General features: G+C 40.3%; 1 protein-coding gene across 18 annotated transcripts in view; it reads right to left on the bottom strand.

Moving 5' to 3' along the window:
• The window catches only part of VPS13B (vacuolar protein sorting 13 homolog B), a 778,478-nt gene that overhangs the window by 432,015 nt on the left and 329,714 nt on the right, over positions 1-16,749 (bottom strand). For all 18 annotated transcript variants that reach the window (XR_011389260.1, XR_011389259.1, XM_051844655.2 and 15 more), the window contains one exon: positions 12,050-12,177. Coding sequence is in view for 16 of the 18 variants with exons in the window: in XM_051844655.2 (XP_051700615.2) it covers positions 12,050-12,177 (128 nt within the window). In the remaining 2 variants the exon portion in view is untranslated. The remainder of the gene's footprint in view (positions 1-12,049; positions 12,178-16,749) is intronic.

Here is a 16,749-nt window from a genome sequence, read left to right as displayed (position 1 = left end):
AAAGATGTGTTACACACAGAAACACAGAAACACGGTCATCAATATGAAAGAAGGTAAAGGAAGGAAACCTCACAGCAAAAGATCACAGGGAATTCAAAGCATATATTAGAACTTATCTTTGGCAAATGGCAGGGCAAAGTTACCACTTATCATTAGTCACATTGAACGTGAATGGCCTGAACTGTCCAGTTAAAAGACACCGATTGGCTGATTGGGTTAAGGAACAAAACCCATCTATTTGCTGCTTACAAGAAACACATCTTTCCAACAAAGATCCATACAGACTGAAAGTGAAAGGCTGGAAAAAGATATACCATGCCAACAGAAATGAAAAAAGAGCGGGCTTAGCCATCTTAATATCGGACAACATAAACTTTACCACAAAAACCGTTAAGAGAGACAAAGAGGGACACTATATAATGATTAAGGGATCAATACAACAAGAAGATATAACAATTATTAATGTATATGCACCTAACTACAGGGCACCAGTTTAACTAAAAGATTTGTTAAGGGACTTAAAGGGAGACTTAGACCCCAATACAATAGTACTGGGGGACTTCAATACTCCACTCTCAGAAAAAGACAGATCAACAGGACAGAAGATCAACAAGGATACAGTAGATTTAAACGACACTATAGCCCAAATGGATCTAACAGATATCTACAGAACTTTCAATCCTACAGCTAAAGATTTTACATTCTTCTCAGCAGTACATGGAAGCTTCTCTAGGATTGACCACATACTAGGCCATAAAGCAAGTCTCAGCAAATTCAAAAGAATTAGAATCATACCATGCAGCTTCTCAGACCATAAAGGAATGAAGTTGGAAATTAGCAACTCAGGAATCCCTAGAGCATACACAAACACATGGAGATTGAACAACATGCTCCTGAATGAACAATGGGTCATAGAAGAAATTAAAAGAGAAATCAAAAATTTTAAGGAAGTAAATGAGGATAACAGCACACATACCAAAACTTATGGGACGCAGCAAAAGCAGTGTTAAGAGGAAAGTTTATATCAATAGGTGCCTACATCAAGAAATTGGAAAGGCACCAAATAGATGAGCTTTCAATTCACCTCAAGGATCTAGAAAACCTACAGCAAACCAGACCCAAATCTAGTAGGAGAAGAGAAATAATTACAATCAGAGAAGACTATTGGAACTCATAGAAGATTTTGGCAAAGTAGCAGGGTATAAAATCAATGCACAAAAATCAACAGCCTTTGTATACACAGACAATGCCATGGCTGAGGAAGAACTTCTAAGATCAATCCCATTCACAATAGCTACAAAAACAATCAAATACCTTGGAATAAACTTAACCAAGGACGTTAAAGATCTCTACGATGAAAATTACAAAACCTTAAAGAAAGAAATAGAAGAGGATACCAAGAAATGGAAAAATCTTCCATGCTCATGGATTGGAAGAATCAATATCATCAAAATGTCCATTCTCCCAAAAGCAATTTATAAATTCAATGCAATACCAATCAAGATACCGAAGACCTTCTTCTCAGATCTGGAAAAATTGGTGCTGAAATTTATATGGAGACACAAGAGACCTCGAATAGCTAAAGCAATCTTGTACAACAAAAACAAAGCATCACAATATCAGATTTCAGGACATACTACAGGGCAGTTGTAATCAAAACAGCATGGTACTGGTACAGAAACAGATGGATAGACCAATGGAACAGAATTGAAACACCAGAAATCAACCCAAACATCTACAGCCAACTTATATTTGATCAAGGATCTAAAACCAATTCCTGGAGCAAGGACAGTCTATTCAATAAATGCTGCTGGGAAAACTGGATTTCCACATGCAGAAGCATGAAGCAAGACCCCTACCTTACACCTTACACAAAAATCCACTCAACATGGATTAAAGACCTAAATCTACGACCTGACACCATCAAGTTATTAGAGAATATCGGAGAAACCCTTCAAGATATTGGCACCGGCAAAGACTTCTTGGAAAAGACCCGGGAGGCACAGGCAGTCAAAGCCAAAATCAACTATTGGGATTGCATCAAATTGAGAAGTTTCTGTACTGCAAAAGAAACAGTCAGGAGAGTGAAGAGACAACCGACAGAATGGGAAAAAATATTTGCAAACTATGCAACAGATAAAGGGTTAATAACCAGAATCTACAAAGAGATCAAGAAACTCCACAAAAACAAAACCAACAACCCACTTAAGAGATGGGCCAAGGACCTCAATAGATATTTTTCAAAAGAGGAAATCCAAATGGCCAACAGGCACATGAAAAAATGTTCAAGGTCACTAGCAATCAGGGAAATGCAAATCAAAACCACAATGAGGTGTCACCTCACCCCAGTTAGAATGGCTCACATACAGAAATCTACCAACAACAGATGCTGGCGAGGATGTGGGGAAAAAGGACACTAACCCACTGTTGGTGGGAATGCAAACTGGTCAAGCCACTATGGAAGTCAGTCTGGAGATTCCTCAGAAACCTGAATATAGCCCTACCGTTCGACCCAGCCATCCCACTCCTTGGAATTTACCCAAAGGAATTTAAATTGGCAAACAAAAAAGCGGTCTGCACCCTAATGTTTATTGTAGCACAATTCACAATAGCCAAGACCTGGAACCAACCTAAATGCCCATCAACGGTAGACTGGATAAAGAAATTATGGGATATGTACTCTTTAGAATACTATACCGCAGTAAGAAACAACGAAATCCAGTCATTTGCAACAAAATGGAGGAATCTGGAACACATCATGCTGAGTGAAATAAGCCAATCCTAAAGGGACAAATACCATATGTCCTCCCTGATTGGTGACGACTGACTGAACACCAAAAAGGAAACCTGTTGAAGTGGAATGGACACTATGGGAAACGGTGACTTGATCAGCATAGCCCTGACTGTTAATGAACAACTTAATACATTATCCCTCTTAGTAGTTTTTTTGTCTGTTCTACTTAATTTGACTGGTTTAATTCTGTAATTAATACACAGTTATTCTTAAGTGTTGAAATTTAACTGAAATGTGATCCCTGTTAAACATAAGAGTGGGAATAAGAGAGGGAAGAGATGTACAATTTGGGACATGCTCAAGCTGACTTGCCCCAAATGGTAGAGTTAGAAACATACCAGGGGACTCCAATTTAATCCCATCAAGGCGGCATGTACCAATGCCATCTCACTAGTCCAAGTGATCAATTTCAGTTCACAATTGACCATAATGAAAGGACTAAGAGTCAAAGGGAGCACATAAACAAGTCTAGTACCTGCTAATACTAACCGATAGAATAAATAAAGGGGAGAGTGATCCAACATGGGAAGCGAGATACTCAGCAGACTCATAGAATGGCGGATGTCCTAAACAGCACTCTGGCCTCAGAATCAACCCTAAAGGCATTCTGATCTGGCTGAAAAGCCCATGAGAGTATTTCAGGCATGGAAAGCCAAGACACTCTGGCAAAACAAAAAAAACAAACAAACAAAAAAAACAAAACAAAACAAAAAAAACACAACACAACAACAACAACAAACACCTAAATGAAAGATCTCTGTGAGTGAGATCCCAGTGGAAAGAACAGGTCTTCAAAGAAGGAGGTACCTTTCTCTGAAGGGAGGAGAGAACCTCCACTTTGACTATGACCTTGTCTAAACAAGATAAGAGTCGGAGAACTCAAGGGGCTTCCATAGCCTTGGAAACTCATGACTGGTGCCGAGGGAGATTACTGATGCCATAAACAGGAGTGTCAATTTGTAAAGTCAACAACAGGAGTCACTGTGCACTTACTCCTCATGTAGGATCTCTGTCCTTAATGTGCTGTACATTGAGACTTAATGCTATAACGAGTACCCAAACAGTATATTTCACTTAGTGTTTCTATGGGTGTTGAAATCTTTACTTAATGTATACTAAACTGATCTTGACTCTCACTGGGATTAAACATGACAATAGGTCTGATCTGATTTCATCATCATTTAAAAAATCATTATTTTGCACTATATGTTTCTGTGTGGGAGCAAACTGTTGAAATCTTTACTTAATGTATGCTAAACTGATCTTCTGTATATAAAGAGAATCGAAAATGAATCCTCATGTGAATGGAAGGGGAGAGGGAATGGGAAAGGGGAGGATTGCGGGTTGGAGGGACGTTATGGGGGAAGCCATTGTAATCCATAAGCCGTACTTTGGAAATTTATATTCATTAAGTAAAAGTTAAAAAAAAAAATATATATATATATAAAAGTTAGTAAAACAAAAATACTGCTTACTCCTGAATACAGCAGGCTTGAAATGCTAGTGAGATGCTTGATATTTAAGGTAGTGTACTGGAGAAAGATCTGATATTAAGATTATTCTTTTTTTCATGAAATATCATTTATGTAGTCATAATTTACAACTTCAAAGTGAACTACAATCAGATAAGTTACTAGTAATTACACAATCACTGCAAGAGGAGTTTGTGCTTTGTGTATTAACTTATTCATCTTTTAAACTACTTATTAATCAATTCAGAGTTTACCTAATATTGAATACTAAATGCACCACAAATTACTCTTATTATTAGAGTATTACTATTATAAATAGTAGACTATTATCATTATTATTGCTAAAAATATATACTAAGATGTAAGGTAGTACTCATGAGGAAAAAACATTTTATTAATGACTTAATTAACAAAAATAATGTGTTAAGTCACTACAAGCAGAGGAGCACATAAAGTTTGGCAAGGCATTATGGGGAAATCTAAGAAATAAGAAAGTATTTTGCTCAATTTATTTTTATATGAATACAAACTAGAGAAATCTAAGAAGACAGGTCATGTTTGATTAAATTGAGAAAGAGAACACAGATCATGTACCATTTTCATTCCATTAATAGCAAGACATCCCTTAGATAAAGATTTTATACTGAGAAAAGCTACATGTAATTAAGTAAATAGATATAGTTATCAGGAACAAAAACATTTGGCTCAGTTAACCCTACTCTGAAAGAGAGTATGGCTATGTGGTTTTAGGCAGATTGAGTGGTATGCAATGAAACAGATTATAAGATGAATGACTAACATTGACTAGCAGAGCTCAGCAACAACTTGGATGAATTGTGATATTCTACTTCTACAATCACATATAATATAGATTAAATAAATGTTTCCTGGATTCATCTTATCTCATCCGTCCCATCTGAGATCCATGGCTACACTGAAAGAAGCTTTAAGGAAGGGCAGGTGAGTAAACACAAGGAGTTACCAGGGAAATAATAATAGGAAAAGGCATCCTTTTGCTGGTTGAGATTAGTGAGACAGATGACATCTGCAAAAAGTCACATTCCTGCAAGCTAAGAGCTAACAAAAAAAAAAAAAAAAAATGACAAGCCATGCTTTAACCTTCCCACTCTTCTCTTAACTCTCCTTATAAGCCGTATAGTGACAAAAAAGAGGCCGTAAAGTACTGTGAAATTGCAGGCTACTGGCTCCTACATTAAGTAGCATTTCAAATTGTCATTTTCACTAATACTATGCAATAGAGGATGTCCTACACATATTTTTAAAAAACGATTCGTGACAAGCATTTTTTGTTACAGTAATTAAGATGAATACATTATATGTATGTATGATGTACCTTTTCCTGTATTTATTTTCTATCCTGTAAAATAAATTACTACAAATGGAGTAGGTTAAAACAATGCATATTTGTCATTTTATCACTTCTGCAGGTCAAGAATCTAGGTATGGGTCACCTGACCATTCAAATTAAGAGCTCAGAAAATTGTAACGAAGAGACTAGCCACTGGTATTTTTAGTTAGAGGCTGTCTGAGGAAAAATGTAACTTTTAAGCTGAATTTTAGCAGTGATAATCTCCTTACATTCGTAGAACCAAGAACTGACCAGAATACAAGAAAAACTAGAGATCTTGGAAACACTTATGGATAATTAACTGAAATTCCATTTAAGCAATGAGTTCTTACTGAATCAAAGCTCCTTCATTATGACAAGTGTCACATTTTTTTGAATACTGAAATAAATTTCAAAGGAGAAAGAAAAGCTGATATAGCCAAGATATTAAAAAACACTGATGGGGTCAGCGCTGTGGCACAGTGGGTAAAGCCACCACCTGCAGTGCTGGCATCCCATAGGGGTGCCAGTTCAAGTCCTGGCTGCTCCACTTCCGATCCAGCTCTCTGTATGGCCTGGGAAAGCAGTAGAAAATAAACCAAGGTCTTGGGTCCCTGTACCCATATGGGAGACTCGGAAGAAGCTCCAAGCTGCTGGCTTTGGATCAGCACAGCTCCAGCCATTGCAACCAATTGGGGAGTGAACCAGCGGATGGCAGACCTCTCTCTCTCTCTCCCTGCATTTTCCTCTCTCTCTGTTAACTCTTTCAAATAAATAAATCTTTAAAACACACACACACACGTGTATTTCTGAATAAAACATATTTTTCTTTAATATTCACTGTTTTTCAATACATTCACTTTTTGTAGTATACTTCATTACTGCTTGAAAAACCTAGATTCTATATGTTATCATTTGTTTTCAGCCTAGAGAACTTCTTTCAATGTACCTTGTAGTAATTGCATGTTGGAGAAAAGTTCTATCTTTACATATTTATTTTGCCAAAAATTTTTGCTGGATATAGACTTCTATGTTAGCAGCTTATTTTCCTGAGCATACAAAAGTGGCTATTCCATTTTATTCTGTGGGGAGCAGCCCGGACTGGACTGAGTTACTGGAATTAAGACTTATTCTATGCATCTGCTCTCCCACAATATGGCGCTGGGAGAGAAGTAAACAGCTTCCGCACAGCTGCCTCCAGTTCAACCAATAAACTGTAGGACTTGCTCCTGATTGGAGAGCAGCGTACTCGGCGTGTGGGCAGCCGAGTTAGGATTGGCGGAGGAGGACTATAAAGGAGGAGAGAGACGGCATGCACCAGAAACATCTAAGGGGAACATCTAAGGGGAACATCTAAGGGAACACCTGTGCAGCCCCCGAGAAAGCCGGCCGGCGGTGTGCCGCTCCCCTGCGGAAGTGGGGAATGTGGCCAGGGGGAACTGCCCTTCCACGGAGGTGGAAGGGATAGTAGCCAACCCGGGAAGAACCAGCAGCAAACCCGGGGAGGGCCGAGCAGACAGAAAGAACAGCGCAGGGTCCTGTGTCGTTCCTCCACGAAGAGGGGGAGCGACATATTCTATCCTCCATTATTTTTTATGAGATTTTAGGAAAAATTCTTACCACTGTTCATTTGTATAAAGTGCCTTTCTTCTCTCCCTGCTTTGCAATTTTTCTCTTCATCTTTAGAATTTTAGGAGTCTGACTATAACTTAATTAGCTGTGGTTTCCTTTTTATTTACTCTGCTCAAAGCTTTCTTAGATTCTTGGATCTCTGGGTTGCTACTCACTTTTGGATTTTTGCACATTGATGTTAGGGGAATGTCAATTTGGGACCTCAGTTCTTTGTGTGTTTCAAATAACTGTAATTTTATAGACCATCTAGCTTGCTCTCATTTTTAAGGTGAAAGCAACTTTCACTTGCAAATTTTTAGATCTTCAGCACAAGTGGAAGGATTCAGGACTACTGCCTAGTACACATAAAATTCTATAATGATACCTCTAGGGTATGTCATATTTTATTCAAAGAAAAAATATCATATATTAAAACCTAAAATTTATAACTATTGAGTTATTTTAACTATGTTTGTGGGATAAGGATATAGTTACATATTTTTATCAAGTTAAACATGATCTGGAAGGTAGATAATTCACTAAGCTTGAGTTGTATGTACTTAAAAGTGAAAACAATGGGACTGGAAGAATGGCACAGTGGGTAAGCTACCACCTGCAATGCTAGCATTCCATATGGATGCCAATTCAAATCCTGGTTGCTTTATTTCCAATCCAGGTCCCTACTAATATGCCTAGGAAAGCAGCAGAGGATGACTCAAGTGCTTGGGCCCTTGTACCCCTGTGGGGGACACAGATGAAGCTCCTGGGTCCTGGATCAGCTTGGCCCACCAGAGCAAACAGCAGATGGAAGATCTCCCTCTCTTTCAATCTCTGTACTCTGCCTTTCAAATAAATAAAAATAACTCATTTTAAAAAATGAACACAAGAAGAAAATTCAGTAACAATAAAAGTAAATAGTATTAGTTTTTGTCGCTCCCCCTCTTCGTGGAGGAACGACACAGGACCCTGCGCTGTTCTTTCTGTCTGCTCGGCCCTCCCCGGGTTTGCTGCTGGTTCTTCCCGGGTTGGCTACTATCCCTTCCACCTCCGTGGAAGGGCAGTTCCCCCTGGCCACATTCCCCACTTCCGCAGGGGAGCGGCACACCGCCGGCCGGCTTTCTCGGGGGCTGCACAGGTATTCCCCTTAGATGTTCCCCTTAGATGTTCCTGGTGCATGCCGTCTCTCTCCTCCTTTATAGTCCTCCTCCGCCAATCCTAACTCGGCTGCCCACACGCCGAGTACGCTGCTCTCCTCCAATCAGGAGCAAGTCCTACAGTTTATTGGCTGAACTGGAGGCAGCTGTGCGGAAGCTGTTTACTTCTCTCCCAGCGCCATATTGTGGGAGAGCAGATGCATAGAATAAGTCTTAATTCCAGTAACTCAGTCCAGTCCGGGCTGCTCCCCACAGATCCCCCTTTCTTTTTATTTTTTTGGCGTTGATACGCGCCTGTCTTCGGTGTCCCGCGGCACACACTCTGCTCTACTTGCTAGAGTTGCCACAGGTTCTTACAAGTCCTATCAATCAGGCAAACCGAATCCAGGTCCTCTCTTCGCCATGTTGTGAGGAGGTTTTTAGGCGCTGATGCGTGCCTGTATTCGGTGCCCTGCAGCGCATGCTCTGCTCTGCCCGCAGGGGCTTACAAGCCCTAACAATCAGGCAAACCGAATCCAAGCCTTCTCATTGCCGTATTGTGGGGGAGACTTATTAGTGTTGGTTCGTGCCTATCTTCGGTGACCTGCAGCTCATACTCTGGTCGAGCTGCTTGCTGGTGCTTACCGCCTTAATCAGGCAGACCGAATCCAAGCCTCCTAATTGCTGTATTGTGGGGAGGCCTTACTGATGTTAATTCGTGCCTGTCTTCGGAAACCTGCGGCGCATAAGCTGCTAGCCGCCCGCAGGTGCTCATCGCCTCACTTAATCAGGCAGACCGAATCCAAGCTTTCTCATTGCCATGTTGAGGGGAGGCCTTTCTATTTCTCTATTTCTCTATCTCCGGGCATTCCTATTTCTCCCATTTTACTTCTATCTTCCAGCATTCCTATTTCTCTATTTCTCTCATTTTACTTCTAAACTTCTGTTTCTCTTATCCCCGCGGCCTCCCGGCGCCCGCCCCGAGGCTATTTCTCGGCGGCTTTCCGGCTGAGCCGCTTCAGCCTGCTTCTCTCTCATCTGCGCGGCTCGGCTTTGCGCGCATACTCCGCGGTCTCTCACTAGCCCTTTTGCGTCTGAACCACGGCCTCGCGCCAGCCCCGCGTTCCCTATCTATTCACGCCCCGTGCTCTCTCTGCACGCGGCGGCTTCCGCGAGTCACACAGCGTAGCTTGCGTGTCCGCCACTAGCATTCAATCTAAGTTCCCCAGGCTAGCCTGGCGAATTCAACCCAGCTTACGTCTCCGCCCCACGATTTGGCTTCCCGTCCTTTGCTCCCCGGGCTAATCAGACGGATCCCAATCTGGCTTACGTTTCAGCTTCTGGTTTCAACTTTTCGCCCCCTATTCCCGGGCTAACTTGAGAATCCCAAAGTGGCTTTCATTTCCGCCTCGGCCTGCCCCCCGCGGCTTCAATTTCCCTAACATTTTTCTCTACCCGGTATGTTTCCCCAAGCTTTCCTCCAACAATACTCCTCCCTCATTTCTCCTGGCCTCTCCCCACAGTCCGCATCCGAGTCTGTTCTAGCTTTCACTTTCGCTTTCGACCTTAGAGATTTCTCCCAGCTTCCCCCCGTAGTCCATATCTGAGTCTATGCCTAGGCTTTCAATAGCTTCTTCCGGCACCTTTTTCGTCCGGCTTTCCCCTAGGCTGTTTGCTAGTCTCTCTCTCCGGTATTTTCCACTTCTTCCTGTTTCTTCCCTCCTAAGTTTTCTATCCGTCCTAGGTTTCCTATCCGAGTCACGGCACCATTATGTCGCTCCCCGTCTTCGTGGAGGAGCGACACTGAACCCTGCCTAGGCTTCATATCCGAGTCACGGCACCATTATGTCGCTCCCCCTCTTCGTGGAGGAACAACACAGGACCCTGCGCTGTTCTTTCTGTCTGCTCGGCCCTCCCCGGGTTTGCTGCTGGTTCTTCCCGGGTTGGCTACTATCCCTTCCACCTCCGTGGAAGGGCAGTTCCCCCTGGCCACATTCCCCACTTCCGCAGGGGAGCGGCACACCGCCGGCCGGCTTTCTCGGGGGCTGCACAGGTGTTCCCCTTAGATGTTCCCCTTAGATGTTCCTGGTGCATGCCGTCTCTCTCCTCCTTTATAGTCCTCCTCTGCCAATCCCAACTCGGCTGCCCACACGCCGAGTACGCTGCTCTCCTCCAATCAGGAGCAAGTCCTACAGTTTATTGGCTGAACTGGAGGCAGCTGTGCAGAAGCTGTTTACTTCTCTCCCAGCGCCATATTGTGGGAGAGCAGATGCATAGAATAAGTCTTAATTCCAGTAACTCAGTCCAGTCCGGGCTGCTCCCCACAGTTTTCATATTTAATTTATAATCAGAAAATATAAATTTTATGTTGATTTAATTTCAATTAAAATTTTATCTCAGTATTGCAACAAAATGTGATCTGAACACTGAACATTTCATATTTTTTAAATGATGCTTTAAATAAACAAAAATTATAATTTTTTTAAATTCAAGAAACATCTCAAAGGACAGGTGTCTGGCATAGTGGTTAAGATGCTGCTTGGCACATCCACATCCCCTATCAGAATGCCTGGATTCAAACATCAGCTTCACTTTTTTTTTTTTTTTTACAATTACTTATTTCAAAGGCAAAATTACAGAGAAGAAAAGACAGAGATACTCATCAACTGGCTCACTCCCCAAATAGTTACAATAGCTAGCACTGGGCCAGGCCAAAGCCAGGACCTTGGAATTCCATGCAGGTCTCCCACATGGGTGGCAGAGGCCCAAGTGCTCAGGCCATCCTCTTCTGCCTTCCCAACAACATAAGTGGGGAACTGGTTGTGAAGTGAAGCAGCCAGGATTTGAACTGTAGTTCATATGGGATGATGCCATTGTTGCAGGTGACTTAACGTGTTTGGCCAAAACATGATCTTATTTTTATGATTTTTTTATTTGTTTAATTTGAAAGGCAGAGTGACAGACAGAAAGAGAGATTTTTCCATTAGCTGGTTCACTCTCCAAATAGCTGCAACAGCATGGGCTGGTACAGGCCTAAGCCAGGAGCCCAAAAGTCCATCCAGGTCTCCCATATGGGTGGCAGGGGCCCAAGTACTCAAACCATCTTCTGCTACCATCCCAGGAGCATTAGCAGGGGGCTGGAGTAAAAGTGGAACAGCTGGGACCAGAACCAGCACTAACCCCTCACAAGCAGCAACTTAAGCTATGACACCACCACGCTGTGCACTCCATTTTCACTTCTAATTCAAGTTTCCTACTATAAGCACACTCTGGTGGCAAGTGATAGATCAACTAGCTGGGTCCATGGCACCCAGGCTGATTTCTGGAATCTTGAACTGCACCTTACTCAGCCCCAGTTATTGGGGCATTTGAGGAGTAAACCAACAGATGGAAGATGGCTCTCCATGTCTCATTTCTCTGCCTTTCAAATACATAAAAATCAATCAATAATTTTTTTGAAAAATGAGCATCTCAAAAATGTAGTTTTATAACTTTATCATGTTTATAAATAGGAGATCCATACACTATTGCTCACTATAAGCAATTAAATAATGTCTCCAATTAAATTATGGAAATGAGATAGTATACATGAGCATTATTCTGTGAAAAAATTTTCATCAATATTAATGATGCTGAAAAGTAAAATGGATTTTAGAAATTAGAGCTACAATATCTGTAATTTTTACTGTACCTGTAGTGTGAGTCTCTTCACTGCATTCCATACGATTCCAATAAATTCTTTCATTCTTTCTTCTGGACTTCTACAGCCTTTGGATACACTCAGCATGGCTTTCACAGGAATTGACAATGGTCGGGATTCTAGCATAAAAACATGTACTTAATTAACAGAAATCTACCTTATATGTTTGCAAAAACATACAAGAAGTATTTTCAAGACTGTTTCTTTCTTTTAAATTATAACTTTCATCAGATTATAAAATTTCATGTTACATTTCCTATGCTACAAAATTATTTATCAAGAAGGAATTTGAAACATTTTTATAAAAAGGATTTATTTTACTTATTTGTATGCAGTTACAGAGAGTGGGAGTCACAGTGAGAGAGCAAGAGAGAGAGAGACATCTTGCATCTGCTGGTTCACTCCTCAACTGGCCACAATGGCCAGGGCTGGGCCATACCAAAGCCAGGAATACCATCCAGATTGTCCGTGTTGGTGTCAGGGGCTCAAGTACTTGGGCCATCTTCCACAGCTCCTAGCCACCTTAGCAGAGAGTTGGATTGGAAGTGGAGCAGCAGGGACTTGAACTGGCGGTCAGTGGGTAGCCTGCATCGCAGGTGGCAGCTTAATCCACTGCACCACAAAGCCGGTTCCACATTTGTTACTTTTGTCAGGGTTTGGTGACTGGGAGGTAGACTTGTGCAGAATCATATTTCTACTAAGGTTGGTGATACCTCAAATAGTTTAGAAGCAATCTGATTTTTTAATTCTCACTGGAGCTATATAAAACCTACATTTAACATGGTAGTCTGATCGCAAATATAACTATTACAATTTTTATCTTCAGCAATAAATAAATAAGGTAAACTGAGACCCAAACTTAATTGGTTAAAATAATATTAACAGGAGTAGGTGGTTAGCCTGGTACTTAGGACACTCACGTTCCACTTCGGAGTACCTGTATTAAATCCCTCCAGCTCTGGCATCTGACTCCAGCTTTCAATATAGACCCTGGATGGCAGTGATGATGGCTCAAATAATAGAGTCTCTGCCACCCAGATAAGAGTCTTGAATTGAGTTCCTGGCTCCTGGCTTTAGTCCTAGCTATTGTGGGCTTCTGGGGAGTGAACCAAGCAGATAAGAGCTTGTCTGTCTGCCTCTCTCTTTCTCTCTGCCTCTCTCTGTCAGCCTCACAAATTAAAAAAAATTAAAAAAAGATACATTGATGATTACTTCTTAGGGATGTATGATCCAACTTGGTACAATACTATCCCTCATTCATACCATGGAAAATGTACCACACTTGGAGCCAACTTAAGTTAATGTTTTAGCTGTGCCATTTGCTGGATGATTTTAGAAAAGCTATCTAATCTCTTAAATTGTCAGGTTCCTGATCTATACAAAAGTAAGTATTATTAACCTTAAGTGCTGTAATATAAAATATATATGTAATATAAAAAGAGATTATGAAAATGATAACTCAATAATGATTTCATATAGAAGAAAACTTGAAGATTACCAGATCTGAAATTTGATTTTTTTTTCCAATTCTAACTTAAATGTCATTTACTCTGAGAACTGGTAACTGACTTTACAAAATTCTATTTGATCCTTCCCTCTATAATCTCTTAGAATTTGAAAACAATGCTGTAGAGTACTTCATCTTTCTTGGTGACATCTTAACCTGTTGAATGTCTCTCTCTCCCAAAGAAGTAACTTAGCATAGTGATAAGGTAAAGCCAACACATGGAAGGGAAGGGGAGAGGGAGTGGGAGAGGGGAGCGTTGTGGGTGGGAGGGAAGTTACGGGGGTGGGGGGGGAGGAAGCTATTGTAATCCATAAGCTGTACTTTGGAAATTTATGCTCATTAAATAAAAAAAAAAAAAGCCAACACATGGTAGTTGTTAATATTTGGCTGGTGAAGACATTATCTGGGTTATGCCCATTCCCCCACTGAGAAATAATCTTTATATGCACATTTATTAACATATTATCAGTTTAATAAAATTGATAAAGAAGTGAGCTAGAAATTTTAGTCCCCAAAATCAAAGGATGGCATTTTTTTATTTCAACATTTCAATGATTTATATCAAAACATTTCTTTACCTTCTTCAGGTTAAACTGGAACCTGGTAACAATTACCCAAATTCAGTATGTCAAAAATCTCTGTTCTTATTTTGAAGGGTTGAGTAATGATAGTAAATGGTAACTCTAAGTACCTGATAATATGTTTAAACCAATGGCACCAAACATCGACATTCGATACCAAATGGATTAGGTTCTTGAAGTTCAAGTCTCACAATAATAAGGTTACTTCATAATATCAAAGAGTCAAAAAAAAAAAAAAACTTGGCTTTAAGATTTAAAATGAAAATGAACTAAAACTCTTCAGTGCTCGAATTTCACATACCAGTGGGACTGATATATGTTTCTGCAAAGAATGTACTAGAGGGAATCAGGAAACCTAGGTCTCATTTTTTATTCTACCAATTCAAGATACATGATCATAAGATCATTTCAATTATTAGATTTCAATTAGCTCATCCATAACTTTCAAGAGAAAAATAATGCGGTTTAAATCTCAATGGAAAATCATAGGGCAGGGTAGAGGTTCTAAAGGTCTGTCAAGAAAGAAAAAGAAAAAAGGAAACAATGAAGTAGTAGAGAGAGGGAGGGAGAAGTGGGTAGGGAGAAAAACAGCACTGATTAATACTTTCTTACAATGTGCAAAGGTACTTCAAACAGTAGAACTTGAAACTAGAATTAAAACATAATTTCTTCCTGGTGAAAAAAAATTTTGAAATCCTTGCATGGAAGGGGGTCTTCAAAAAGTTCATGGGAACTTTGATGTAAAGCAAAGAAACCAATGTCTCTAGAATCTACCCTTCAAGTTATTTACAGATTACCACACTGATCCAATGAAACCTTTAAAATTCTTTCATCCTCACCTTAATTCCCAAACAAATCACTCTCTCTCTACATATATACATACATAGATATATATACATATACCTACATATATATATATATATATATAAAGTTTTATCTTCTATAAGCATCTCAGTGTGTGTATAGCAACAACCAACATGTCTGCCTCCAGATATAACAGTACAGGGTAGGGAATGGGCCAAAATGCTTCCTCACAATACCAACAGATCTTGCTTAAGCATCAATAATTTTTAGCTTGGAAAAGGATGCCTTTTTGCTTACAGCTGTATCTCTTGCCAGTCTGGCATTGTTTTCCAATATTATATGCTCATAACTAAGTTTCATAAAAAAGAACAAATTGCTCAAACTGGGCCTATAAAAACAAGAAAGCTGATTTTCATGTTGGACTATTAAACTAGTATAAATATTTGATGCCTGACCTTCACTAGTATCCTTCACATTCTTTCTCATTCTGTAGTTAAGTCATTACCTGAACTTTAATCTTGACAGTTACTTACAAGGGGTTAGAGAGAAATTAAAACTATAAAAAAGAGAAGAAAGGAGGAAATGGAAGATAGAAAATAATCTTGATCATCATAGACTCAAAAATATTATTCAATGTCTCTTTACTACATACCAGAGCACTAAATGAGTATACAACGATTACTATAAAGAATGATAAATGCTATACTATAACATGTTCTAGGAACACAAAAAGACTGAATAATTCAAGCAACCACTGGCAAAGGAGTCTTCACAAAGGAAGTTGCACAAAGTTGAACTGAGATAAATTCAGAAATTGAAGACAGAACAAGAACAAAGGCACAGAGGTATAAAATGCATGACAAGTAGTTTAGTGTGAGTGAAATACACTGCACAAGAAGTCAGACAAGTATAGCTGAGGTAGGGTGAAAATAGTAACCAAGATTTAGTCCATGAATATCACACTAGGGGCTGGCACTGTGGTATAGCATGTTAAGCTACCAAAGAGATGGCATTCCTTATGGGAGCACAGGTTGGAATCTTGGCTGCTCCATTTCTAATCCATCCCCTTGCTGATGTGCCTGGGGAACAGAAGATGGCCCAAGTGCTTGGGTTCCTGCCACCTACGTGGGAGACAAGGATGGAGTTCCTATTTCTTAATTTCAGCCTGGCCCAGACTTGGCTATTGCAGGCATTTGGGGCGTAAAACGGTGGATGGAAGATTGATTGTTCTTTCTCTCTCTCCCTGTCACTCTGCCTTTCCAATAAACAAATATAAAAAAAACCATTGCAGTAATAAAGTTAATCCTTAAGGTTCTAAGATAACAGTGGAAATTTTTAAGCAGGGTAGTATAATACAATTTGATTCTTTGTTTCTTATTTTTAATAAAGATTTATGGAGCCGGCGTTGTGGTGCAGTGGGTAAAGCCGCACCAGTTTGAGCTCCAGCTGCTCCACTTCCAATTCAGCTTCCTGCTGATGCAACTGCGGAAGCAGAAGAAGATGGCCCAAGTGCTTGTGCCCTTGCACCCACATGGGAGACACAGAAGTTCCTGGCTCCTGGCTTTGGTCTGGCTCAGCCTTAGCCATTGCGGTCATTTTGGGACCAAATCAACAGAAGGATGATCTCTCTCTGTCTCTCTGCAACTCTGCCTTTCAAATAAATAAAATAAATTCTTTTTTTTTAATTTTTTAATTTTTTAATTTTATTTTTTTGACAGGCAGAGTGGACAGTGAGAGAGAGAGACAGAGAGAAAGGTCTTCCTCTGCTGTTGGTTCACCCTCCAATAGCCGCTGCGGCT

This window comes from Oryctolagus cuniculus, chromosome 6 (assembly GCF_964237555.1).
Source record: "Oryctolagus cuniculus chromosome 6, mOryCun1.1, whole genome shotgun sequence".
Taxonomy (NCBI): Eukaryota; Metazoa; Chordata; class Mammalia; order Lagomorpha; family Leporidae; genus Oryctolagus; species Oryctolagus cuniculus.
Note: the sequence above shows the minus strand (reverse complement) of the source record. Positions and strands in the feature narration are given on the sequence as shown.